Below are 27,909 nucleotides of genomic sequence, written 5' to 3' on the forward strand. Positions count from 1 at the left end.
ACAAATGCAAAGAAAAAGAACCAAGAGTATTTGGTGGATATCTGAAAGGATAAAACCAAGTGAAGTACACTGAAAAGCGCCAAAGCAACTATATTAACTGCATATCAATAAAGTGTCCATGCAGTGGTGGCTAAATATTGAAACACAGACAGGTCTCCAACAGATGTACAAATATTGATTGTATGTAAGTACAATAATATAACATTCATTAGAAAACTTGGTATTTCTTCATATAGCAATTCATCCTGATACAAGATTATTGAACTTCTTTCACCTACAGCTAAAATGACCGTTTTTCTATCTTAGCGTTCACAGATTCAGTGGGAGGAGGGAAAAAATAATTCACCATACATGAGCCTTTCAGAGCAGTTAGTGAAAACCCTGAACTGTTTTGTTAACATTTAGAATCAGTTACAGAGATGTTCTGGGCTTACCGGTCAAATACGTTCACACAACACTCAACAATCAGCTTGAAACAAGTGACAGTTGCAGGTAAATTCACGTTAGCTTTGTCAAACTGTGAAAAAAAACACCATCAAAAACCTTTCAAACAAACACTCTCATGATATGATAGGTTGGCTCCCTGATATACCAAAGTGTTTAGACAATAGTTACATCTCTTTGTTTTATGAGGGGAGAGGGCTATTGGAGTAATTCAGTATCCTAGTAAGAAGGCAGTAAGTGGAAAAAGAAATGTGATTACCAGCAAGTGACTTCCATTAGACTTAGAATGATAATCAAAGTGCTTCAATTTTAGGCAACACTGTAAATACTGCACAACATTAAGAAGGAAGGGGAATGGAATCACAGTTTGAGTTATACCACTTATGAAAGGGTCTTAAGGCTAAATGTTGGATATATCTTATTGCCAAAAGCTTTATTTTTATTTAATGGAATCAATGCTTGCCACAGCAATGTGGTCAAAACTGTGTCAGATTGGAGGATACAGTAACCTACTGTGCCTCACCTCAAATTTCTGAAGCTTCCCCTGTACGGGATTCTCTCTAAAAAGTTTGTCTTAATGAATCAGAAATGCAGCTGAAACACAGACTCTATTATTGCCAATACATCCAGAGGAGACTACACAGAAACAAAGAATTCATTAGATGCTTTTCACCACCTAACACCAGGACAAGAAAGCAGAGGTGCAGCAACCATGTGTTACACTGCCCATGAGAAGGATAGGTTCAGCACCAGCTCCTGGTAGCAGGCAAAAGAAATCCATTTATTCCACCATCTCTCTTGCAGGAGAAGCACTACCACAGCAGCTTAGCTTCAGAGATACTGTGCACAACAAGCAGTGTCTTATGAGCCTTAGTCCCACCGATGATGATAGAGCATTTTTCCAATTTCACAAGTATTTCTGTTTCTTAACACAACACTTGCCAGATCTTCTCTCAGTCACAGTATATTTGCCAGACTGACAGTATAAAGTTGAGGCCAACTAGAGAAACTGAAACTCATGACTTTAAAAGTCCAACAGTTAACAAACAAGATACTAACTAGGACATTTGGTAAATGTCTGCTGGGAAGATTTAAGCTCCCTTCTTGAACTGGAACCAGTAAATGAGGGATGTGCTTTTACTTAACAGAAATGCAATCCACAGACTTATCTATACATAGACATTATATATATATGTGTGTGTGTGTATGCAGACACATCTGCACAAGTGTAATCATACACACTGTAGTTTATATAGTAAAGACAAATTATGTATTAAATCCTTTCACAGACTAGTTAGGAGTGATTGAAAATATATCACCAGGTATTCACAGAAAAATATCTTGTTCGGTTCATTAAAGGGAAGTACTGCAGCAACAGAACATCACCTTCGAAGCTGTTAAACAGGGTGTTCGCTGGGACTCAGGGCAGCACTGTGAAAGAGATTTAAAGCAAGAATGATGTTTTTAAATGTATACATGTAATATCAGACAGAAATAAATGTATTTGAACATGATAGGGATGAAGGTTGGGCTTTACTTTGTTAATCCTGTTCTGCATATCAATATTCTTTCCAACAGTTTCAGCAGGAACTTGTAGAAGTTCCCTTTTTACCAACTCATAACTCAAGCTCTTTTTCCCATTTTTACCAAATCATAACTCAGGCTCTTTTTCCCAGCTACCTTCTTTTGATTGAAATAGAATTCCATCATATAGTGAAAATGGTACACACCATCTCTTTTAGATCAATGCAGGTTATTTAGCAGGTTGTTAAATGGCAGAAGCACTATGCCAGAACACACTGTTTTTTTCTTTTTCTTATCATTCATTTCTAAGCTGGAAAATAAGTTAAAAGAATTAGCCAACATGTAGAGAGAAAAAAAAAAAACAAAGAAAAAAGGAAGTCTGACAAATTAAATGAAAGAACAGTTATGGTGAGTATACATGCTGTAGGCATCTATGTGTAAGGTTCAGTGGAGAAGATTTGTGCCACAAATCACTCTCTACAGAACCACTTCAACCACTCTCTACAGAAGTGCTGCAGTGGCAGAGCCTGTGCACTACAGCACAGGTCCAAATTAGTCCAAGGTTCAAAGTTGTGAGTAGTTCCATAGAGCACAAGATTTTGCTCATTTTAACTACTCAGTATTCCAGGCAATTCAAAGACCAAAGCTCACCCCAGACAGTGTGTTTTTTAAAATTATCTGACGACATACACAGATCACTGAGGACAGTGATCAGAACACTGATGCAGTCTTCTAAAACTAATTTTAGCACCTGCCAATTCATAAAATCATCATCAAATGGTCTAATCTCAGTTACAGCTGTGCAAAAGTGAATGACATTGACTGCTGTTAGTGCTGACCTGGAGCAGACACCCAAAGGTGTCACTGTAAGGAGCAGAGCTTCTCTGGACTTTCATGACCATAACAAAATCAGATTTGGCCACAGTGTTCAAAGACAAAGTGTAAGCATAATTTAGAAGTATATTACAATCTTTGAAGGCTTTACAAATAGATTAAAAATGGCTTTATAGGCCACTAGAAGAGCCTTAAAAAGGACTCCATGCTGCACCCACTTGTTGTCATAGAGAGTGTGAATGAGTACAGTATTGTACCAACTATCAGGCTACACAAGAACTACCCTCAGAAAAATGGGGGCTTGTCTTTCTTGATTGACAGGGGTGGGTAATAATGGGAATTCTAGGGCTGACCCTGCTGTTCCTCCAGACCTGGGCAATCAGAAATATCAGAAAAACATTTAACATATCCCTGAGGACACATAAAAGTACGAGTGAAAAACATTAACTCAGAATCAGCAACAAAGGGTGCACTAATCTGCCAACTGCACATTTAATTCTCTGTCTGCACTGCAGTTCTGGAGATACTAGGCACATACTATGGAGGTTATAAACATTTCCTCCCTCATCCATCTGGGGTAAGTGAATTTCCATGTTTATCCAGCTGCATCTAAGTGGGTGACACTTGGAATCATAGAATACTCCAGGCCGGAAGGACCTCCAAAGGTCATCTAGTCCGACCTCCCTGCAGTCAGCAAGGGCCATCCCCAACTAGACCAGGCTTCCACAAAGTGAAACAAGACTGAAGTTCAACAAGACCTTCATCTTTTCAAAAATTTTACAAAGAAAACCTAGTGTAAGGAAGACAATGCTGATGAGGAACTTGCCTGGATTAGGAAATTGGCTCCAAGCCAATCTCTATAAACTTGCTGGAATTTTGGAACATCAGTTATAAATCCCTGTATATCACTACACCTCTGGTTTACTTAGGCATATTTCATTAGCTGATGAATTTACTGACTGAGGAGGCTAGAAACAAAAAAAATCAGTCAAGAGTTTCTAACTGAAATCGCTGATGCATGGATTTCTTACAGCCACAGCTGATGCAACAGCTATTACAAGTAACTGTTGCCACTCAAGAGTGATTAAAGAACTAAACACACAGTGTACCTATGGTCAAAGAGAGCCTTCCTCAGTACTGCATGTTTGCAGTGCATAACTGTAAAAGACACCAGTTACAACTGGGAAAACCTATGCACAGAACTAGAAATAAATGAAGGAAATGGCACCTCGGTTTCAGAGTTACTCACCTCCCTATGGCCTTCTCTTGTGGGAGGGAAAAAGCAAACTAGAGATTTGATCCTAGTAGCTGTTCCTTGGGTAAGAATCTACAGTCTGTGGTCATTTATATACTGAACCAGGGTGAAAGTCAATCCTAAATCTGCCTGTGGACCTGGAAATGAGGGTGCTGTGCTGGGAATAGTCAGCATCTTTGAGAGCAAGGGCGGTTACCACAGGAACAGACACAAGCAAAGATACTGACTTCAAGACCCACTTTGCACAGCATGGCCTCACCACTGTGCTGGTTGATCAGTGGACCTTACACCTCCTCAAGGATGTCTGACACAGTTCTGCATTGCACTAGCCAAGCATCAGACCAGCAAAAATTCTTTCAAATGGGTAATTTTCTGTACCTCATCCTTAATTAACACAAACAAAAATCTTCCCTCCAAAATCATGCGGTTTTTTGGTAAATGATTTAGTGCCACAGGGAAAAAAAATTGAGATTGACTACACCCATACTGTGGTAAGACCTATTGCCTTTAAAAAACAGGTTGCACCATGAAAAAAGTGTTGCACCATGCTTCCCAGCTCTAACCTACTGTTAAATAGTGCACATACCAGATCAGAGAGAATATACTGTGAATATACACCTGCATCCCAAGGTGATAACCCAGGCCATGATATGTTACACTATCTAAATGAATAACAAAGAGTAGTTTTGGTAAAGTGCTTCAATCTTCCTCCACAAAGGTTATGAAAATATAAGTTTTGGAAACATCTCCTTCTTTAAGAAGCAGATCTTTTTGTTTCCTTGTTACAACAGCACTTGTATAGAGTAAGTACTGTATTCCCACCTCTACTATCCATTTGCTTACTAGCTAGATTAGATCAGGAACGATGTATCTAGATGCAGAGGAAAATGCCAATCTAAGATCTTTAAAAGTTCTGTGAAAGCCTTTGGCTACAATGAACATTAGCAGAACAGAAACTTCTGAATAATGATGTAACAAGAATTAAAGAGCAGATTCATAGCAAAACCAGGACATAAATGCCACAGTATATTTTCATGGGGAAGCAAATATGCAAGAACTGTTATTGATGTCCCCAATGTTGTGTGGGCTGTGCTCAGGCACATTGCACATCCAACCCTCTGTCCTCCAGCAGCTGGGGTTAAAAGCAAAGACAAAAATACTCAAAGGCATCTGAGACAGCAATTAAGTTTTTGAAAATCAGTATCTTTGACTTAGTGATTGAGAATATGGAAGATTTCAGTTATTAACAGACCTGAAATACTGTGACTATTGTTGAAGATCTTGTTAAATGCAATTGCTTTAGCAATATGTCAGTCTGCAATTAAAAAATACATATCTTTTTCATCTTTTTAGCCCTTCCTTGATTATCCAAACAAAAAAACCCCAAAAAAACAACAAAAAAACTTCATTACCAAGTAGCACCCGTTCTACTGGAATGAAATACACATCTCCTACTGCTCTTTGCATTATTACACATATGAAAATATACTGTGACATGTAACATGCTGTACAGGTTACTGGGACAGTGACAGCAGCAGCAAAATAACCAACCCCCCCAAAACACTGAAAACATAAGCAGCCTGGCAGGTGTTTATTCCTATGGGCAAAACCCAAGCCAACAATATAAGGCATGCTCCAAAAACCTCAGGGGTCACCTGGGGCTCAGAGGGATGGCTGCTGCTGTCAGAACTCTTATACCACCTCCCAAGAGGGAGAGTGAGGGGGAAAGGGTACCAACAGAGAAAAAAAAACTTTAGAAACTGTACCCTTGCTTGTCAAAAAGGCTTCAGAGTCAGCTGCCATCTTGACATGAGGCTGCAATTCTTGATACCTTTTTAGACACAGGGCACATGCTTAGTGAACTGGTCCCTCACTCATTTTCAAGAAGATTAAATTTAAAATATTAGAGGGGTTGTTTCTTTGTTTGTTGGTTTATTTGCTTGTTTGTTTTTTAAAAAGAAACACCTCAGCTAGCTCCAAACATGTCTTTTTCTGATTCTGGAGATGGGGGCCTTGATATTTCAAACAACTCCTGTGGCGACTGTGAGCTTCTTCTTGAGGTTAATATCCTAAGTATCTCAGCGAGTTGTTTTTCTATATTGGTCATTTTTGTGTTTAAAGCCTTGATGTCCTCTTTCAACTCATGTTTTACTTCTAGCATGGTGGCCTGAAGAGTCTGTTCTGGGATGGGATAAAAGGAATGCTTGACTTCAGGGAGGACTGGGCTGTGGTCCTGCGGGCTTCTTGTCTCCCCAGCATTATCCAAGCGCAAGTCACTTTTTGTAATGCCGCTGTCACAAGAGTCTGTCTTCTTCAGGGTAGCTTCTCCTGAAACTTTAGTTCTCTCTGGTAAAGTCTCCATGGACTCTGCTTTAGAGACCTTGTCCCAGTCTTCACCTTTTCCACAGGCATCTTTGAACTTGGCCCAGCCTTTTCGTCGAGGGTATTCCCCTGACACTTTACACCCTGTGTGGTCTGATGTCGGGGCCTGCAGCTTTGCCTGGTCAGATGCCCCTGATGTAGAAGCAGACTGGTATGGCACAGGGGTTGCTGGACTCTCCCGTACAGTCACAACACTGGCTTTGACCACCGCGCGGGTGGAGGAATGCTCCCCTAAAGCATCGCCCTTCTCCACATCCAGGTCATCTGGATCCCTGCCCCTCTCTGCTGCGAGCCGTGCTTCCTTCTGCTGCCTGAACCTCTGGAAGAGCCGGCGAACCGGGTGGTCTGGGGGTAAGATCAGAGGCGCTTCATTCTTCCTCTTCATTCTCTCCTCTTCTTCGCGTTTGACATCACTGATTTTCCGGAACACAATCTACAGGGAGAAAGAAATTTCACTCTGTGACTAACTGCACATTTGTCAAGTGGGAAAAGTTGTAAGGAAAGAATTATCTGAAAGAACCTGTTTTATCTGACACAGGCACAACCTCTGCACACGTATGACAACATTTTCAAGTGTCTTACCTTGTGTGGAATGTGGCTTATTTAATTATGTAAGAGCATACGCCATCTGTCTTATAATACCAGAAAGATAAAAAATGAAGAAAAAGATTTCTCCAATTCTGGGAGCTCAGCAAGGCAGCACCATTGTAAATATAGTTTGGAAATTACTTGTTCTATTTTATGTTAAAAGTTACTTCTTATATTTGTTTTCCTGACTCTGTGATTTAGCACCAAGTTTCTTATATTACAAAGAGCCATTCCCATGTCTTAACATCTGTCTCATTCCAGAACTCACTCACTACATACCACGAAAAAGGTTTGATATGAGTTTAATGATGAAGCTTGGCCACTGATAGGTTCAGTACAGGAGACTACTCTGGACTATCTAACAGCAGTTTGCAAAGTGCTTCTTACTCTTCCTTCTCTCCCACGCCTTCTAGAAGCAGCTTGCAGTTTAGGGATGAGGAAGGGATGAGGGCAGTCTCAAAGTCAGAGGTACAAGAACAGTGGGGAGTGGGCTCTGTAAGACATGAGGAGGGTGTTCGTGGCTTGACTACTGCAGAGGCTTGAAGAGCTTCATGTTTTATTTATTTCCTTCTATGAAAAGGGAGAATTTTTACACAAAGTAGCATTAATTTTCCATCTGCCTTCCTAATGATATCTTCCTGAGCCTGCAGGCTAAGCTATCTCTGTGGGAGCAGCCCAAAACTCTCATGATACTGGGAGCAGCCCAAGAGTTTCATGATACTAGCAACAGCCTCAGAATGCCCCCACAGAATTCCAAAGTGCTGCCATGCCATGTTTCTTCCCTGGACTTGATAGCAACACATTCTCTTCAAAATCTTCATGTGTTTTATATTGGTTCTACTATTTCCCAAGTGAAAAAAACCAGTGTGGTATTAAAAGAAAATCAGTAAACAGTCTGGCTTCAAAACAGGAGGTCCCCAAATCTGAAGTTTTCATAGAATCATAGAATCCTTTTGGTTGGAAAAACCAACCTGGGGTTGTTGTAACCAACGTGCAGGACGTGGCACTCGGCCTTGTTAAACCTCATACAGCTGACTACGGCCCCTCAATTCATCCTGTCCAGATTCCTTTGCAGAGCCTTCCTACCCTCCTTAATCAGGCCAACACTCCCACCAATGTGGTGTAGGCGGTAAACTTACTGAGGATGCCCTCAGGCACCTTATCCAGATCATTGATAAAGATATTGAAGAGAATTGGCCCAAATACTGAGCCCTGTGGAACACAATTTGTGACTGGCCATCAACTGAATTTAACTCCATTCACCATCACTCTATGTGCCTTGACATTAAGCCAGATTTTTACCAAGCAAAACGTCCAGCCACTCAAGCCATGTACAGCCAGTAATATAGAATATTACAGAGTATAAAAGATGTAGCCCCCAGCTGATATCTAAACTCTTTAGTTGCTTTTGGGAAAATCCACTCAAAGCTTTTACTCTCCAGTGCAGAAACAACTTTCAGATTCAAATCATTATTAGAAAATGTGTAAACAAACCCATCTCTCTATTGCAGGCAGATTTAAATTAAACTAAATATAGTAAGTGCTGCTTCACTGGCACACAAAACACATGTTTCTCCTGACTCCAATGCTTCTTGACAGTTTTGTCATTGTGAAGCAGTGGAAAACAACCATCTTAATGTAGCATCTGTGGAAGGAAGAAGTTGTCAGACTTGGCATCGTTTCCCTAATAAAAAAAGAATAAAATTAGCAGGAAAGATATTTTGTTTCCAAGCTGCAATTAGGAAACTAAATGTGAGATAAGAACAAGAAAACAGGGTACTTGAGAGTATTTTTTCCCCAGGAAACGCAAGTCTGCAGTGAGCTCAGTAGAAAGCAGACAAAGCAACATAATCCTTACTCACTGGGAAGGGAGAATCAATGCAATGCTCCAGGCTAATGGCTTCCCACACACTGCCTGTCCCTTGCTTTAATTGAAGGGAAAATGTCAGCGCACACTGCACGCTCTGCTGGAGCCTAGAAGTGCCAGGCGGGGTCTCAGCCATCACTCCAGCAGCAGGCTGAGGATGGTGCGAGTGGCACCAAGCCCCAAGGCGATTATAAGACAGGTCAGTTTGTCTCTGCAAAAGTCAGTGTCCATAGGTCCACCCTCTCATGGAGTTTGCATGTTTGGCACTGGTGTGGACATCCACATGGCAGTGTGCCAGTTGGTCAGATGGGGCTCTTGTCACTTTGCACACGAGCATGTCTTTATGAGCAATATGACCTGTGGATCTGGACTGTGTGTTTTCTGTAAACGCTCAGAAGGGGTGTGTGACTGGGTGGTGCAGTGCTCACCCTCGTAGGGGTCACCAAGGAGGGCGCCTAGCTACCTGAAAACCTACAGGCCAGGCTGCTTTGTAGAGTCCTTGTCTAGTCCAATCTCTGTTGCATGCAGCCTGCTCAGCACCTTCTCTGGTAAGCACCTGCCACTGTTTAATGACTGGCTTTTGGAACAGAAATGGGCAAGCTGTTTGTTAGAAGCTACCCCTAAGACAGCACCATACAGATGAGAGGGCATTAGAGAAAGTCTCAATGAATTAGTAGCAGCCTAGCACAATCAATACTTGGCTGGATCTCATGCAGCTGGTAGAATGGTCTCCATACTCAAGTACAAGAGAAGCAAATGCAAGAAGATGAACTCTGAGAGAAAAATTGTTGGTAGTGCTTATCTCTCCACAGCCCTCACTGTTTTCCGTTGCACTGCCTAGATGAGCCCAGCTGATGCTAAGCACAGTTAGCCACAGAGGAGCTACCACCAGCCTTCTTGCTGGGTGGTGGTCAGCCTTATAGCCCTGAACATACCTTCACTCCTTTTCCTTCAAGAGATCAGATGTCAACAGAAACAGGAACATATATGGAGGAAGCAATTACTTGAATACTACATTTGCCCTGGGTAACTGCTACCAGGCTAATGACCTATTTTCCATTTTCCTCATAAAGCCTTACACCATCTATAAGGCAAGTACACCATAGCAGAAATCACCTGTGTGAATGCAGAAATGTAATCCTCAGGTCTCCCATCCTGCTTGACATTTGTATTTATGTGACAAGTTGCACTCAGGCAGTGCAAATCAAACCTATGCACATTTGCCAGTGAATAGCCTCCAAATTTTGAGTTGGCTTCTTTTAACTAACTCCTAAGACACTGGATAAATACCTGTCAGAGAGTAACTTGTCTTTGGGAAGCCCAGGCAAAGCTGTCACTGGTATCCTTTTTTGCAAGCTCACCAATGCCACATTATCTCAAGACAGCTCTGAAATTATGCGCTAAGCAAAAGTGCAAATTATGCAAAGCTCAACAATAATTGAAAAGACTTTACATAAATGCATTTTGGATATTATTTTGTTGCCATCTTTTTTAAGATTAAAAGCAAGTTCTTATAAACAAAAATAGAAATAACTGTTTTAAATAGTCTGTTTTCTTAAACTGTTGAGACAAATGCAAAAGCGAAAGCATCCAAGGTATTCAGAAAATGTGGCTGTTATGCTGATGTGTGTGCACCTACTCCCATAAGCAGTGAGAGTATAAAGGAAAAGAAAGTAAGTGTCATTTCTTATAAGGGAGAGAAGTCTGGACTCTGCACAGCAATTTCCATGTAGAATTTGACAGGGCTACTGTGATGATTTTAAGACTGTCTTTTTAATTTTTCTTCACAAAGTTTGAGCAGAGAAAGTAAATAAATCACTATTGGGTGTAAGAAAGCAAAATAATGATTATTCTAAACACTTCCATTGGAGAGATAGAAATGTTTAAGAACCACTACTCAAAACAAGGCTGGGGAGTTGGGCAGTCTCAGCTTGCTCGGCTTCTGTCTGCCTGCTTCTTCTTTTCTGGCTGAAGATAAGACACCTGCACACTGATCTTGACAAGCTAACAGCCTCTCTGCTTCTTGTCTCTCTGCCTTCTCCCAGAGGGGTCTGGGGGAAGTCCTTCTGGCTGGGGGGGGAAGACCCCATGGGGGAAGCAAAGGGGGCTTGGTTGTGCTTTTCTGTAGATTGTACATATTTGTGAATGTTGTGAATAGTGTTGCATATTCATTGCATTTCATCATAGATTGTAGCTTTGCTTGTAAATACAGCTTTCATTTGGTTCCAGACTGAGCTAGCCTGGTTATTGTCGGTGTGGGAGGGGGATTTCAGCTCTCACACTGTTACAGCTACAAATATGGATCTTAATCAAAGTTTAAACCCAAAATATTATGGCAAAGATCCTATGAAAGTTTGTAGAGCAGTTCCCCTCTCCCTCTCCTGGGAAAGAACAGTGCTTCATACCCTCAAAATCTCCTAGACTCTGTGTTATACAACATACAAACACAGAGACTTTCTACTTCACAAGCTATGTAGTTCTCCAAAACACCATCACGTTCAAGACCTAAGTACAGAAAAAAAAAAATCTGAGAGCCTTTTAATAGCATGTGAGGACCAAAACACAGATAAAGAAAACCGGACTGAGATGAAATAACAAAAAATTTCAACGCCAGGCCTAGAAGTGTGTATTTCACACAGACAATCTCAAGTCTCATTTCATCATTCTACTTTTATTAAAAAGGGAAGCCTCCAAATCTGCCATAAGTGTGACTATTGTGGGGCACTCAGCCTAGATTTGACGAAAACTTGAATTGTATCTGTATTAGGTACAGAGTACTGCAGTCCTAGAAACATTTAACTGAGGTGTAGAATCATAGAATGGTTTGAGTAGGAAGGAACCTCAAATACCATCTAGTTCCAAAGCCCCTATCACAGGCAGGGACACTAGACCAGCTCAAAGCCCCATCCAATCTGGCATGCAGTTACAGTGACTCAATAGCAATTTTATTTTGGGGCAATTCACTCAGAGAAGTGGAGAAATGCACTGACACATTCTGGTCCACGCCTGCAGCATATGTCGCACTGACAGCACAGAGCCTGTGGCCATATTCTTGCCTGTGCTTTAGCTGTGTCCAAGGAAGAAAGATGGGGTTACACCCAATACATTTCTCTTGCCTCGGTATAACCTAGTTGGGAAGATGAAGTCTTTCCTAAGTTTTGGGGAAAGACTCTGTCTCTTTAATTTTCAAAGAATTTGCAAGCTGTATATGTAGGATTAACATCTTCAGAGATTGAGGTCAAGATTTCTGCTGGAAGTATTAAAGAATCAGATGGACATAAATGAACACTTGAATAGCTATTTGATTGTCAGATGTGGAGTGCCAAGCAACTGTTACTCTACTTGGATTTGCCTGTGCTCAGCACTGAAACCCAAATATCATTTAAATAATGCAACATGGACAATTTTCATGAATATGACTTTCATAATTTCTTTATGATAATACCAGAAGAATAAATTGCAATGTGACCTCCAGCACAAGCCAGGCCATAAGACTGCTCTGAAGGAGCATTCCCTAAGGGAATCTTGTTACAACTAGATTACATCTTTCAGAAAAATGTCTAGTTTGACAGCAATGAAGAATCCATCATCACATCTTAATAAAAGATTCCCGCAGTTCTTGCTTCAAGAGTTAGTTTGCTTGACACCAGTGACATTTCTCATTCTCAGACACTTAAAAAATCAGTTTAGGAAACTGGTTCTAGAGCCTTATGTTTAAAAATCTCTGCAGGAGTATTACGGTTAGATAGTTACCACTGTGCAGAATTTAGACAACAATGCTTTACTGATACAAAACAGGCAAAGTTCACCTCTAAAATTTTCAATTTAACTCTGAGTTTTCCAATTTTAACTCTTTGGTGATGTCTGAATTATTTTTTACCTTCCAGCATATTGAACTCTAACAGGCACTGTTCAACGCTCAAATTCTCACTCTTGCCCAAAGCTAGAATACGTAACCGATGTAGTTAAATACAGAGATCCTTTTAAAAACCAAGTAAAACAATGAGTCTTCCAGCTGTTTTCCTCTGCTGGCTCACTGCTACCCACTGCTCTTCCCATCTCAATATTTGCTGATGTTTTTCTAGAACTATCTAGCATAGCTCCAAGGTTGTTTTTTTTCCTGAGCTATAGTAAGAGGTGAATGGGCACAGGGGTACTCTGTTTCATAAAGATGTTTCAGAGAACCCATGCTAAGTTGGCCATTAAAACTAAAGACTGCCTTGCAACAAGATAAAAGGCCAATATTCTCAACAACAGCACTCTCTCATCTGACCAAATGGAAGTATAGATGCAGTAACTTAAGTGCCTGCTTCCTTTACACAATGATGGTGGTGGGTGCATGAAGAATATGACAGGGATCTATAAAATCAGACATGGCATGAAGAAGGGTAGACAAGGATTAATTAAACAGTGTCTTACCTAGTACAAAAACTACAGTATCAAAGGACAGCAGCTGGAATCACATACAAGCCAAAGACAAGTTCATGATGGTGAAGACATGAATGTATCAGACATGTCAGAGATGTTAATGCTCTGAATGCAAAAAAGTCTGCATGGATTCAACAGACCAGGCAAGCACTTGATACACAAAGCCATCAAGGGCTACCAAGCAGAAAAGAAAAACAAACAAAAAAAAAAAAACCACAAACAAAAAAACCCCAACAAAAACCCCCAACCAACCAACCAAAAAAAAAAAAAAAAAAAAAAAAAAACCAAACACTATCCTGCTCTGGAAATCTCCTGAGGTGAAGTTAACTGGAAGCTGCAAAAGTATTTGCAGCAACTGCCACATAGGATGTTTTGTTCTTATTGTTTTCTTAGGCATTCATAGGCAAACCTAAATAATTGCATAGGGCAACTCTGGAACTGCTGCCTTGCTTGCTACTGAGGAAACATTTCCAAGGAGGATGATAGAAGTGCTAAAGGGAAAACCATCAGAATAAAATACAATAAAGCCTCACACGTGTAAGCCTTCAACATCTGAGCTGGCTGTTCACCTATTTGAACAAAGGTTTAATCTCATCACACCCTTCACTTGCAGATAGGGAGAGGCAGGACCAACAAATACATGTTGTACTACATAGGTTTGACATTGTTTTGGAACTTGCCTGGTGTTAAATGAAACAATTAAAAATGCCATAATGTTTTGGTACAGTAGGGAAGACCATTTGGTGTACACAGAGGATTAAGAAGTCCACTGTCTCTAGTTACTTTTGTGATGAGCAGCACACTGAGGAGTTTCACCACCTCTGGGCTGTTGGTAGTCCACAAAATACATAGAATGATGCTGCCTGCTGAATCACAGCAAGTCATGCTCTTCAACACCACACACTCCCGGGAAGGAAATGAGTGGAAGGGTGAGGTAGAAGTAAGATATTAGCAACTGTATTCTGGTCTTCTTGTTATCTGATTGCAAATGCAACCACTGTGTCAGCATTGCATGAGATGGTCTTAAAGATCAGGGGATGCTTCATGTAAAATTCATCATGAATATATTGAAAACCCTATCCTCTTGAATGCTAGAAGAGACCGGTCTGCATCTGAAGTGAAAATGATATTTTTCTCGTATGCAAAACCATCCAAATTTCTTTTCAACCTTGACATGCCAGAACTGATACAACAGATAGAGAGATGGATTTTATCATGGTTTGAATCAGGTTGTCATCATGGAGTTACAATTACGAGGCTCCTAGCCACAAAGCTGCTGCTATTATTAGTTCTGCAAGTTTCCTTTCTTTCCACCTCTATAGAATGCACAAATACTGCAAGATTTGGCAGGTCTTCCTCAGCATTAACAACAAGTAGCATGGCAACATTTTTCTCTGGTGCTTAATAATTCTCTTTCACAGACACAGAAACATTCACAGAGTCTGGAAGAAACAGATATCACAAACAATTAAAAGCTTAAAATTACTTCATATAGTGCTCACAGAAAATGGGACTCACACATGAGGAAAACAAAAAGGCATTGATTAGTACACAGTCCATCTAGCATCTGCCAAGAACTGGTGTTAATATGACGAAAATTCGATCCAATCTTTCTTTCTCTCTCTCTTTTTTAAGAAGTAAGCAAGAAAAAAAAAAAAGAGAGACACAGAAGGCTTGACAATAAAAATGCTTTTGATAGTGATGTTAAAGAAACCAAAGCTGCATGTGATCAACATAGTCAATGATGATGAAGAATCTTTATAGCAGTATAGCAGCAGGCATCAGGGAAAACTGCAGAGAAATGACACTGTCTTTTGCAATTATATGGGATAGCTTGTCAGAAAGGAGACAATTACTGGTCCTACCTTCACAAACTATTGGATCAACAGTGCAGGCTCATGAAGCTTCACATCAAAATCTACAACAGGTTTCACTTCCCTTATCTATCACCACAAACAATTCCTAGGTTAAAATGCCAGTCTCATTTGCACCTCTGGGATGCGTAGATGGGTAAAAAAATACATAAATACACAGGTCGCTTTTATGACATGTGAGAGTTCAACTCCCATTATGTAGTTCAAGTTTCAAGGCACAATCCTTACTGTCCACATAGCCTCTAAAAGATAGATGCAAATTACCCAGTTTGTAGTCTCATGTTGTTTGGCTTTGACCCTGGCTTTCAGCAGCAAGTGATTTCTGCATGTGACTTAGGGCCATACAAAAAAGCACAAGTCTGCAATAATGCTGCAGTGTTAAGTTCTCTCTAGCTTACTGGCTACAACAGCAAAACTTGGTTTCTGCTTCTGAAGAGGAACAGATTCCTCTCCAGTTAATGTCATATCCTTCCAGAGCACTCCTGAATATTTCCAGTTTTGAATAATAATCTGAAAACTCAAAGCAAACTAAGACTGGAAGGTTCTGATAGTACTACAAAGGAATGCTGGCATCAGGAAACCTCAGGTATGTGTGACACACACAGCCTAAATGCCAACAAGTGGATGGGCATAGCGCTCCTGCGTTTCCAAGAAGTCTTTGTTCTGTGGGGAGTCAACCCTGCCCTTCAGACAGTGCAGCATCCACTTACTTTTCAAAAATGGGAATTCTGTGCACTATTGGTGTCCTGAAGGGTCAAACCCCCAAACATGCCCTAGCCCAGACAACAGGCTAAGCACCTGCAAATGTGGTAACCTGAACAGTTCTTGGGGTCCAGATGGCCAAGGCAAATGTATAGCATGTGTGATTAACATTGTAAGCACCCGTGAATCTGCAAACCTGGACACTTCCTGGGGTCCAGATAAACAAGTACCACATGTAATTAACTTGTAACACAGCTGTGAACTGTGTGTGCCCCTGGCCATGTTTGGATAGGCCCCATCCCATAGGTCCAGTTATCAGGGTTCTGTGTTACAAAAGGGCATTCATTGTCTTGGGACAGTATTTAAACCAGGCAAGAAGTCAGGCAGCTTGCCTTGTCCTCACCCAGACAGCAACAAGAGCCAAATGCTGCCCCAGTAGCAGCTGAAGAACCTGCTCTAGCAGACCAGCTTCACCCAGGCCTCGCACCTGGACCAAGGCAGAAAGGGGAAAAGCTCCAAGGGAACTGAATCCCAGAAGAGGCTGCAGCCCAGCGACTGGGCACAACAAGACAGAGGCCCCTTAGCCCTCTCCAAGCCAAGGACTGCTCGAATTACAGCCACAGCATCTGGGAAGATACCAGACAGAGGAACAAGTTGTGAGTACCTGGCTAATCTGCCACAGAATCCCATTTGTGGGAAAACCACAGATCACAGCATCTGTATTTCCAGTTTGAAGTGCTGTATTGGAAAGGTTAGATCTGTGCTTAAAGCATTTAACTATATCTACAGTGTAAACCCACAACTGAATAATTGAACCTGTGAATAAATTTTTGTAAATAAGTTACAGTGGTGTTTGAAGATACCACTGCCAGGAAATATTAATTATAAAATATATTAAAATATACATTTTTTATTACCACTGAATAATTAATATAGAAGTGTTTGGAAGAAATACAAGTTCATAATTTAATAAGCATCCATGCTATCCAGATCCAGAGGTAACAAAGCTTCTAGTCTTATTCAGAAGAACATATGGGCTGTTACTGTCATGAGCACTATCAGCTTCAACAGTACTGAAGCTCTTCTCTATGACAGTGTATTTTGTAGCCTGATTGCAAATTCTAGAAATACTAACTTGCATATTAGTGTTTAATCGTGTCACTATTATTTATTTAAAAGCACTGCACAACTCAAGACTGTACCCCTTTATGACAAACTCCTCATTCTAATTCATGTTTACAGGCTGTGCTAGACTTGAGAAAAAGGAAAAAGAATTTACAAAATACTACTGCAAGTAGGACAGGATTACATGGACAGAGCAGTTAGTGGGAATAATAGACAAAACCTTCCTGATCTGCAACAGGCTCACTACCAAGTTTTGAGGTATCAAGAGATGCCTCTTACCCAAAACAGGCTATGAAACGTTGTCATTAGTAAAATTAGACAACCACACAATTAAAACTAAAAGCCACACCATTGACACAGGTCAACAGTTTGGATAGACATTCACAAATACAGCATGATGTAGCTCATTTAGCAACCTCCTTCAGTAATACAAAAGAATAAAAAGAGTATGAGAAAGTTTTGAAATATGTGTTGCCAAAGACCTACTAGAACTTCATTATTTCTGAGAGGAAATGTAGCTGTTACAAGCAAATATCTATTGTGTAGACAATTTAGGGAAATTATGCCAGATCTGAGGGGGGAAATGTTATACCACTGGAAAACTGCTGTGTCCATCAAAACATGAAATCATAGAATCTTCCAGGCTGGAAAGGACCTCTGAGATCATCAAGTCCAGCCATTTTGCCCACTCCCCCAGGTCTGTCACTACACCATGTCCCCAAGCACCAGATCAATATGGCTTCTAAACACGTCTGGGGATGGCAATTCAACCAGCTCCCTGGGCAGCGCATTCCAGTGCCTGACAACCTTTTCCATGAAAAAGTTTTTTTCCTGATGTCCAGCCGTTTTAAACCTCCCCTGGTGCAACTTCTCGTTCTCATTAGTTACTTCTGAGAAAAGATCAGTGCCTACCCTTCTGCAATCTCCTTTCAGGTAGTTGTAGAGAGCAATAAGGTCTCCCCTCAGCCTCCTTTTTTGCAGACTAAACAGCTCCAGTTCCCTCAGCTGCTCCTCATAGGGCTTGTTCTCCAGGTGCTTCACCAGCTTAGTTACCCTTCTCTGTTCCCACTCCAGTGCCTCGATGTCCTTCCTGCACTGCAGTACCCAAAACTGAACACAGTACTTGAGGTGTGGCCTCAACAATGCTGAGTGCGGAGGGACAATCACCTCCCTGGTCCTGCTGGTCACACTATTTCTAATACAGGCCAGGACTGCCATTGGCAGTGCTATGTAGGAACTGGTTGTTCGTAGTAAATGAGGAGGAAAGAATGCTTCTGCACCCTGCTTGCCGAATGTCAGCAGTTTCCAGCAGCAACACCTATAAAATACTATTTTCACATTTGTCTGGGGGAGATTTTTGCCTTCTTTTTTTCACCCTCATTTTTGGCACATAGGGTGTTTTTTTGTATCTGTGTACACACATCAGACACACAAACAGCTCATGTAGACTCATCTTTTAGTCCAAATCAACATCTTATCCTCATTCTGCCAATGACAATGCTGCCACAAAAACTGCTTTAAGGAGAGCCTGAGGCACAGCTGGAACTTACCTCTCTGTCACCTAAATTACAACTGCACAAAATGTCATATAATCTTTACGAGAGTCTGCTTCCCCAAGCTCCCTGTGGCTTGCTGCCATTTAGTGTTTCCTGAAAGAATTCAGATAATTTGTGTGAGTGAAGGATTTGGGATTTTTTTTTTCCTCCTCTAGCTCAAGAGAAAATTTCACTTGAGATCTGAAATGGATGCAGAGGTTGTAGAGTTGAGGAAAACAAGTATGTGCTGTTTCATACTATAGCATGTTTCATTAAAATAATTTCCTCTTGGCCAGTGCATTTCTTTCATGCACTTTTTTTCCTACTTTCACTCACCTGCTTTCTATCATTAAGCTTACAGTGATTGACAGGTATTTTACTTTCCAGAGGGAAAGTAAAATGTATTTTCAAATGTATTCAAATCGATCAGGCCCCATCAGTCCCAAAAGCATACAAGTCACTCATCTACCTTTGAATGCCCACTGACAAACCAATCCAAACAAACACAATGCTCAGTCTCCCTGATGTACAAAGCCTGTGCAGCTCTTGAAATTATAACCCCCAAATTACATTACCCTCGGCTAAAAGTTCCTTGCATAAATTCCCTGAGGTAAAATGAACCCTTCTTTGCATGTTGCCCTTCGAGTTACCAGGCTTGAAGTTCAGCTACAGCATTGAGGAAAAACAAACTAATCTGCAGGTCTGCATAAAAAGAGAATAAATCTTCTACCATACTAGGTAGCCCAGCATGGTTGCACAGCTGTGCCCAGTGCCACTCTATCAGTCTGTCCTTTCCCTGCTATGAGCACTGCTTGGATAACACTATGCAAGAAGGAAATAAGCTGGTAATAACTGAATGAGAATCAGCAACAAAAAGTACATTGCTCACTGTTTCCCACAGCAGCTGTCAAACCTGTTCAGCCCTAGCTAATAGTCAGGGGCTTAAAACTTTGAAGGGAAAGCACGTTGTTTCAGATCTTCTCCTTCCAATGGCCTTCCAGTATCTGAAGGGGGCCTGTAAGAAAGCTGGGGTGGGATTTTTTAGGATATCAGGTAGTAATAGGACTAGGGGGAATGGAATAAAGCTGGAAGTGGGGAGATTCAGGCTGGACGTGAGGAAGAAGTTCTTCCCCATGAGCGTGGTGAGAGCCTGGAATGGGTTGTCCAGGGAGGTGGTTGAGGTCCCATCCCTGGAGGTGTTTAAGGCCAGGCTGGATGAGGCTCTGGCCAGCCTGATCTAGTGTGAGGTGTCCCTGCCCATGACAGGGGGGTTGGAACTAGATGATCCTTGTGGTCCCTTCCAACCCTGACTGATTCTATGATTCTATGATTCTCACTATGAGGAGCAACTCTTAGCTAGTGGTTCCTGGGAACAGGTCTCTGCCGGTTTGCCGCAGTCCAGGTGCAGCTGGTGATAAGTGGTGGCCCTGTTTTCCTTGTCAAGTATCAAAACTGGAACCTCCTCCTGTCTGGTAAATGCACAAGTGAGCTAATTAAAATAGTCAAGAACTGACAGATCCCTCCAGATCTTCACAGAGAATCCTTTAGAGTTCTACTTCTTGATTCTGTTCCAGGTATTTTCATTCTGTAAAAGCAGACACTTAGTTCTCGTGGCAAATACAGATCCAAACACTGACAGAAACAGATGCTTTCTATCCTGTCAGTGTATTTTACTTACACTTCTCCAAGTATTTTACAGTAACTCCTCAATCTTCAGAATGCAATCAATATAATTGCTTTTATTTATTATTTATATAGCAGCACTGCTTAGGGTTGTAGCAGTCTTTCAGTTTATACACACATGCAGTGCAAAATGCCATTACACAATGAGGCAAAATGACCTGTTTCATGGGAAGCCTGATGTCAGCCACACAAAAATTTATGAGCAGTCAGAAAGGTTACTTCTGCTATGACTGGCAAAAGTTCATCTTTAAAGGTTCCAGGTTAGAGATCCTTAATACAACTTGTCACCAGAGTCACAATTTCAAACATACTTCAAGTTCCTGAATTTCTCTTGAAGAAATCACCTGTCCTAGGAGAGGAAAACTAGGATAATTCAGCACAAGATTCCTCACAAGTAGATTGGATCATTCATTTGAAAAGTATTTATGACTGTGTGTATTCAAAAAATGACAATGTTAAATTTGAATATTGAAAAGCTCTACATACTGACCTCTGTTACCAGGAGCAGCAGAAACTGCAAACTCAAGACTCCCTGACACCATCAAACGCCAGCCTAAAACCTGGTTTGGCCCATCCTTCATTTGTGTCCTGTCTCTCCCTCTTGCATATAGAAATGGGCGGGTACATACTCACAAGTTTTTTCATCCCCAAATGCCATTTCAGTCACTGTAAATTCAGACTGCATTTGCAACTACTTTTGTAAAAAAGTTTTTTTAGAAAGAAGTTGTGGCAGTTCAGGCTGGGTGCCTCCTGCTGCTGCCACATAAGTCACACCTGTGGTGTTCTGAGTGTCCACCCAATAAGGTGGACACAGGACACGGCATATTTCTGCCCATAAATCCTGCACCCTATCAATCCTTCTGCAAAGTCATTCTCTGCCTCTTTCTTCCCTCTCTGCTCCCATGGGAGATGCTTCCTATGGGGTCATGGTGTGGGAGTATCTCAAGGCCAGTTAGGCCTGCCTCCTAACGCCAGGAGGAGCGGGGGGGGCAGTCTCAGACCTGGCCAGCCTGAGACTTGCCTAGCAGTGGGAGGGGGAAGAAAGAGCCCTGGGGGTTTGGGTTTACCCTCAGGTGAGGAGAAGGGAAGAGTTGGGAAGCCTTTGGGTGTTATACGAGGCGCTCTGTACGCTCTGGGTTGTTCTTGTCACTATGCTTTGTAGTTTTTGTAGTTTCACCAATTGCTTTTCCATTTAAACTTTCCATCACTCTCCAATCCGTTTGTGTGAGTCTCATTCTTTTGTCCCTCTCGGGGCAAGAGAGGATCTGTCTGGCCTCAAACCAGCACAGAAATGTGCTTGCATCTGGCTCTTGGGACCATATAGTCATGGTGTTTTCTCCTTTTTTCCTCAGCAGCTAAGCACACTTAGAGAGAGCAGAAAGGAAATTCCCTTTTCCCCTGTGTCAAAACAATTTGAACATCCCTTTCAGGAGCTTCAGTCACCACATTACAGGGCAGGGCTGTCCAGTCAGAGCAGAAACTCAGTTCAAATTCCAAGGTTCACAGAGACACAATGAAGGAAGCTCTCCCTGCCATTCTCTCTCTCCTCAGAGCTTTACTGAGATGAAGCAACTATGACAAGAGATGCCTGCCTGCAAGACAGCCCAGAATGCTGAGGTTGCTCTGTGGAGAGCTGCTCTCAGTCTCCTGTTTCACTTGAGATTCATACACAACAGGGCATCCTGTCTTCAAGGCTACAGAGCCAGCCTGTCATGTTCCCAAACAATCGAATAAAGTCCAACAGGAAGGGCTGAAGGAAGTCTTGTTTTTAAAAGCAGGGATTGGAACTGAGGTCCCCCATCTTCTCTCAGGCAGGTGACAGAAATGGTGATCCAGCCTGGAGACACAGGTCCTCACTGGGAGGCAGGATGCCCACATTCTGGCTCCCGCTTTAGCAAACACCCTCATCACTGGTTCGAAACAGAGAGTCTCAGGTGAAAACACCACAGCATCTAATCCCAGACCCCGCCCTGGACAGCAGTTTTACCATTCTTAGTCTTCTCAAATCAATAAGAAAAATTAACTTCCTGAGCCTGAAAGCTAGCTCAGTTTTATTGAATAGCCACCTCCTCCTGCTTTGCAACTCTAACCCCTCATTTTCCCAAACTAAAATGTTGCATTTCATTTTACAGGCAGCTTTTCATTTAAGCTTTCTCCTCTTCTCCCATTTTTCCACTTCACTGAGGCACTGCAAAACATTTAATTTTCATTTGAGAGGCAGGTTTGAAGAGTTCAGCTGTAGCTTAACTGAGGTATTGCATAGAATGTGCATCAACACGGTTACATGCTTTTAAGTGATCAATAAAGTATTGATTGCTTTAACTATTGTGCTTTACCACTTCTACCTCTTCCATGTTTTAATGTCACATTGGGCTAAACTTAAATACCTGAGGTAATGTCTCCTTGCTTCCTCCTACGGGGCACAGCAAAACAGTTTTCTCCTTGATCCCCTGTTCTGTGATGAGGAAAGTGAGAGATGTAACACAGATCTTGCCCTTGAGCAAGCTGCCTCTCTGTGGGACAATAACTCTGAACCTCAGCTTCACTGAAACATGGCATATTTTGAGTTTCATAGTTGTGCCAGTATCTAGGAGAAGGCACCACCAAAGCCATATCTCAGGTTAGGTGTGCAGTGAAGCCTTATAATCTCAGTTTAACTCCTTCTTACACTGAGCCACAGGCTCTCTAGTTCTCCATGTGTATTTATGGTTTTACACAGCACAACCACCCCCCCACAAACAAACAAAACCCAAGCAAGCAACCAATCAAAACCCTACTAAACAATGAACCAAGAGAAAGGCATTTTCAAGGAGGTTGTCCTACTGTTCTGTGTTACCCATTTCCTAGTCTGGTATTACACACAAACTCATTCTTATTCCAAGTGTAGGAATATTAAACACCAGGCTGAAACAAAGAAATAAATGGGGAGAACTGCAGATCCGGTGAAGGTGGAGAAGCTGCTGGAAGCCCAGTGCATTTCATGTAGCCACAGACAAGCATTACAGCAGGTGCTGTGACATTCTGCTTTGTTACCATCACATTGTACTGTTGTGCATTGGGAGAGGAAATAAAGGTTTGCTATGTGCCTCACACAACTTGCTACTCACTTAAGTATGTTCAGGTGAGAAGATGGGTGATCTTTTATTACAGGCATAACCTGAGATGTGAAAAATGTGTATCAAGAAAAGGAAACGATTTCCTTAGCAAATGAAGAGTGCATGAAGCACTTCAGCAGTTAAGTACATGTAGAAATAATATCAGATTCCATGGAGAGTGCATTTCAAAACAGTAAAAACAATCATTCAATGGATAATACTAATCGGAGATGTAAAACTGGCATTGTTATCCAAAATAACATTACCCATGGATCTACAGTCAAGCAAAGACAACAGCAGGTATGGCCCAGTGTACCACCCTGAATCTGAGTAAGCAATGGTTAGATCCACCCATTATATGTGCTTATTTGACAATCACACAGATGGACAATTTAACAGATAGCTCAGAGAAAACAAAAGTGCTTCACATGCAGCAAACCACAGTGAATAATCTCCTGATGTTGCTTTCAACTAAGAGGTTACGATCTTCAGAAACGCAAAGCAGTCAGCATTATACAACCAGCACCAGTGACCAGAACCTGGATTTTGGCAATTGCTTCAGCATTCCAAATAAAGGAAAAGCGCTCTTAGTTTTTCACATAATGACACCCTGATGCAATGAACAGCTTTTTAGGACCATCTCCCTTAACCCCACTTCTCACGAGCACTCATCCATCAGTTTGGATTTGCCACCTAACTTCTCTAAGGGAAGTCATATTGAGTTCACAGCTCAAGAGCAGTGAACCTGAGCCATCATCACACCTTTCTAATCACAGGCTCTCTGGGGACTGGAAAGGACTAACAGATTTTAGAGGACTCAGAAGCTTGTCAACAGCACATCTCTCCCCCAGTCCCTGCTGTCCTCTCAAATGCCCCTGAACTCTCCCAACATGCATCTTTATCACCAGTCTGGCCATGGCATAGATTTATATTGGGCTGCAAAATTAATTCCTTCAAAAGATTTTTTTATGGCTCATTGCAACTGATGGCATGGGGTCTCACTACGGAGGTTTTGGCACCAGATTCATAAAAAGAAGCTTCAGTGCGTTCAGATTTCAAGCAGGTTTTTCAAAAGGCCACAGGGGCAACATTTCATCTTGGGATGAAACAACATAACTCCTACAACTCCTGGCAGGGGGACACCACATTGTCCTTCTTGAAGCAAACCTATGACACATGCACACTCCTGGGCTAGTCTGCACAAAGAAGGTTTGAATTCTTCTAATTTATCCAGCTCCCAACACTTCAAGCTACTATTAAATACTAAGCTTCTAGAGAAGCTGTGACTTCTACCTCTCTCTTCCTGACTTTTATGTAATGCTGGACTTACTAGCAAACATTTGACAACAAAGGCACAGTAGGGCCAAAAAAATTGTGCATTTGTCACACCAGCGCATTGCAAATGTGCGTCAAATTCAGATGGAAACAATTTGGCTCAGAGGTATTGCTGCTTAGTAAATCAGCTGTAATTTCCATTATTCTCATTGTGCTACAGGGGCATCCAGCCCAAAATGCCTTTTGGCTGAAATAGATGGAAGCACCAGGCAACTGCCCAGATCCAGCTTTTGTTCTTCAGTGACAGAAGGCTCTGGAAAACGCAATCTAGGCATGCATGGCAATGCTGGCCAAAATTGTTTAATCCTCCTGAACTTCAAGACCTGTTTACTTGTAATCTGGATCTGATGCTAGCCCTCAGGACAAGAGTTCCAGCTGGACACCAGTACTGGAGTATCTCTTGAAGTGCCTCACACTTTGTTTACATGGAAAAGCTGTCCTCTAGCTCAAGTGGCAGGCAAACAAACTGTCTCACAGTGTGCCCTTGCCTGGACAGCTACCCCTGTGCTCAGAGCACGACCCTTAGAACCACCACCAGCCTTGCAAAGAGACAGCAGCATGATGGTACACAGGGAACATGGGGCACCCTTCCTACAGGCATCATGGAGGGTAAGTGGCACTCCTGAGGGCTCTCACTGCCTCCAAAAAGCAAGTGAAAACAGCAAACACACTGCCTGCCTTTGCTCTCTCAAAGCCAGATCTGGCATCAAAACAGGTGAAGATTAAAAATACTTGGAAACTACCCTCTCCTCTCTCTGCTCCTCAGACCTCGGCTGCAGAACGGGCAGGGGACAAAAAACTTTTTCCACCACACAAAGCTGGACCTACAAGGTCCCTCTCTCATGGACCAACAGTGGGAAGTGCTGGATATCACCAGTTTTACCTGAAGTCCATTTACCTCTAACACAATGCCAGACTCTAAACTTTTAAAGAGAGTTTTCTGGAAAAGAAAAATCATATATATTTGACCTCTCAAATCTAAGAAGGCCCTTGGGAAGACTTGTCAGGAATGTACTGTGCAAGGCTGCACCTGCGCACTGGGAGGAGTCGGAGATGTGTCACTAACAGCTGGTGCTTGGACAGGCATGATGTACAAGGCAGGTAGGAAGTCTGCAGGCAGATGTGCAGTGCTTGATTGCAGACCATGGCAGAACATGAGCTCAGCTGCTAGCAGCCATTACCATGTAGACAGACGTGACAACTTCCATGGTTGCACTCGTGATTCTGAATTAAATGAAAACACCTTTTGAAGAAGCAGTGCCCAGGACTATTTTAAATTTTGTTTCTAAATTCACTTTTTCCCCTCAAACAATCTTTCTTATCCAATTAGGAAGAGTCCAGTCCAACCTCTATTAAACATTTCTCTAACAAGAAAGTTTGCCAGATCCAACATGTTAAACAGATTTTGTCTTTTTTTTTATGTCTTTTACTTAACATTTGCTGTTTCATACATGACTTATTTGGAAATAAAGCACCTGGTTTATTAATAAAGAGGACTATTTCTGGAAGATTAGTTTGAATTAAACCAGCTAAAATTCAAACTTGCTTTTCAAAATCATCATCATTGGAATACTATAAGTTGAAAAGCTGTTACTTTAGTAAGTCATGCAATTTTTCAGCACTTGGACACATCAGCAATGTATCATCACCTGTTCTGCAAGCCAGCTGCCCTTAGCACATACTGTCTGGAATGGAGTTTGATGAAAATATGAGTTACAACAGCAGCATCTGATTTTTCCTTCCTTGCTATGTTTAGCACTTATATCCAACCTTCCGCTCTTGTTCAGTGATGATTAAAATAAGATCCTTTTAACTTTGTTATTAGAAATTTCACCTGAAAATGCCCCTGGTTTGTCTCAAATGGTGGAGAGCTGGCCATCAACAGCTGGCTGCCTGCTGCTCGCCAGAGTCTGCAGACGCAGAAGGATTTAGCAGAGGCACCACATGCTGCAGTAACTCCCTGGTTAGCTGAGTCAAGTTACTTCACAGGGGGTATTGTAACTAATCAACACACAAATCTCATCTTTGCCTGACTCAAGAGAACACAAAAAACAGAAGGGTTTCTGACGTTTGGCATATCACGTTGCATTTGATTATCTTCTTGAATTTATCATTCACTTAGACAAATCTACTACATTGAAGATGCAGTCATCAGGCAGACAAGATGACTTAGCTAAACGTGAGAATACTTTTAGCCCCTACTTTGTGGGTAGGGAGAAGCTAGGCTTATCTCTACACCACATCCAGCCACATCAGGTTAGGCAAAGCCTCTGCTCTCTGAAAACACTTGGCCCTTGTGACTTTCTTGGTTATGTAAACTGGATCTTCTCAAATGATCCTCGGCACTGGTTCTAAACAGCAAGCCAATCTCAACTGCCTAAAAATTTTCAAGGTGTTTACATGCTTCAATACAACATACTATTCTTGTTCTTAGAGAGACTTCTTCATATTCAGAAGCTGTTCAAGCACAAAGCCACAACAAGCAATTCCTTACAGCAAAGCAAATGACATGAAAACATGCCATTCTTTACTGAGGCACTCCAAAACTTGTTGCTCTTGGTTTCGTAGTTTCTTCCTTTTTTTCCACACCCTACCCCATTACTGCTGCTTCCAGAACTTTAGCTGTGCTTACAAGCCCTAATGGGCAGCAGGACGAGGAATCAGCACAGCTTCTCTCCTACCAGCATCCTGCAGCAATTCACTGACCAATCACACATCACAGATGTGACCTGGCTGGTATGCAGCCTCCAGTTCAACCCCAATGAAACGGCAATCACATGGGAAGACGACTGCTCCATTTCCCTTCAGGGTCCTTCAGGAAATACAAACTAGCCTCCTGAACTGCATGGTGACTGGGGTGACACCTGCCAAACAGATGAAATTGAAATTCCAAACAGATCACATTATCCTTTCTACACACTGACTATTATTTCTCCTAGCTGCAGTCCAGCATGATGATGCCACATCTGTTTTATAGAAGGAGAATAGAAGACACAAGCTAATAAATTACTTGTTAAAGGCCACCAAAGAAATCTTGTTGCAGAGCAGAAAACTGGATTAGTATCTCCCAGATCTCAGATTAATACAATATGCAAAGCTCCCTCTTTCTCTTGTATGCTTTGGAGTAACTGAGCAGGAGCTATCTGTGTAGTTTAGCACTAGCAGCCACTGCAGAGGTCCTGCAGGACATAAATGCTGCATAGTGCTGCATAAAGTCAGTAGGCTGATAAAGGAATAT

At 41.8% G+C, this 27,909-nt stretch overlaps 1 protein-coding gene across 1 annotated transcript in view; it reads right to left on the reverse strand.

The window, feature by feature from the left end:
* Positions 1 to 6,023: 6,023 nt before the first annotated feature.
* KCNH1 (potassium voltage-gated channel subfamily H member 1) overlaps positions 6,024 to 27,909 on the reverse strand; it is a 193,470-nt gene continuing 171,584 nt past the window's right edge. Inside the window, exon 11 of the mRNA XM_054393961.1 lies at positions 6,024 to 6,872. Within this exon, the coding sequence (XP_054249936.1) occupies positions 6,024 to 6,872 (849 nt within the window). The remainder of the gene's footprint in view (positions 6,873 to 27,909) is intronic.

This window comes from Indicator indicator, chromosome 2 (genome assembly GCF_027791375.1).
Source record: "Indicator indicator isolate 239-I01 chromosome 2, UM_Iind_1.1, whole genome shotgun sequence".
Taxonomy (NCBI): Eukaryota; Metazoa; Chordata; class Aves; order Piciformes; family Indicatoridae; genus Indicator; species Indicator indicator.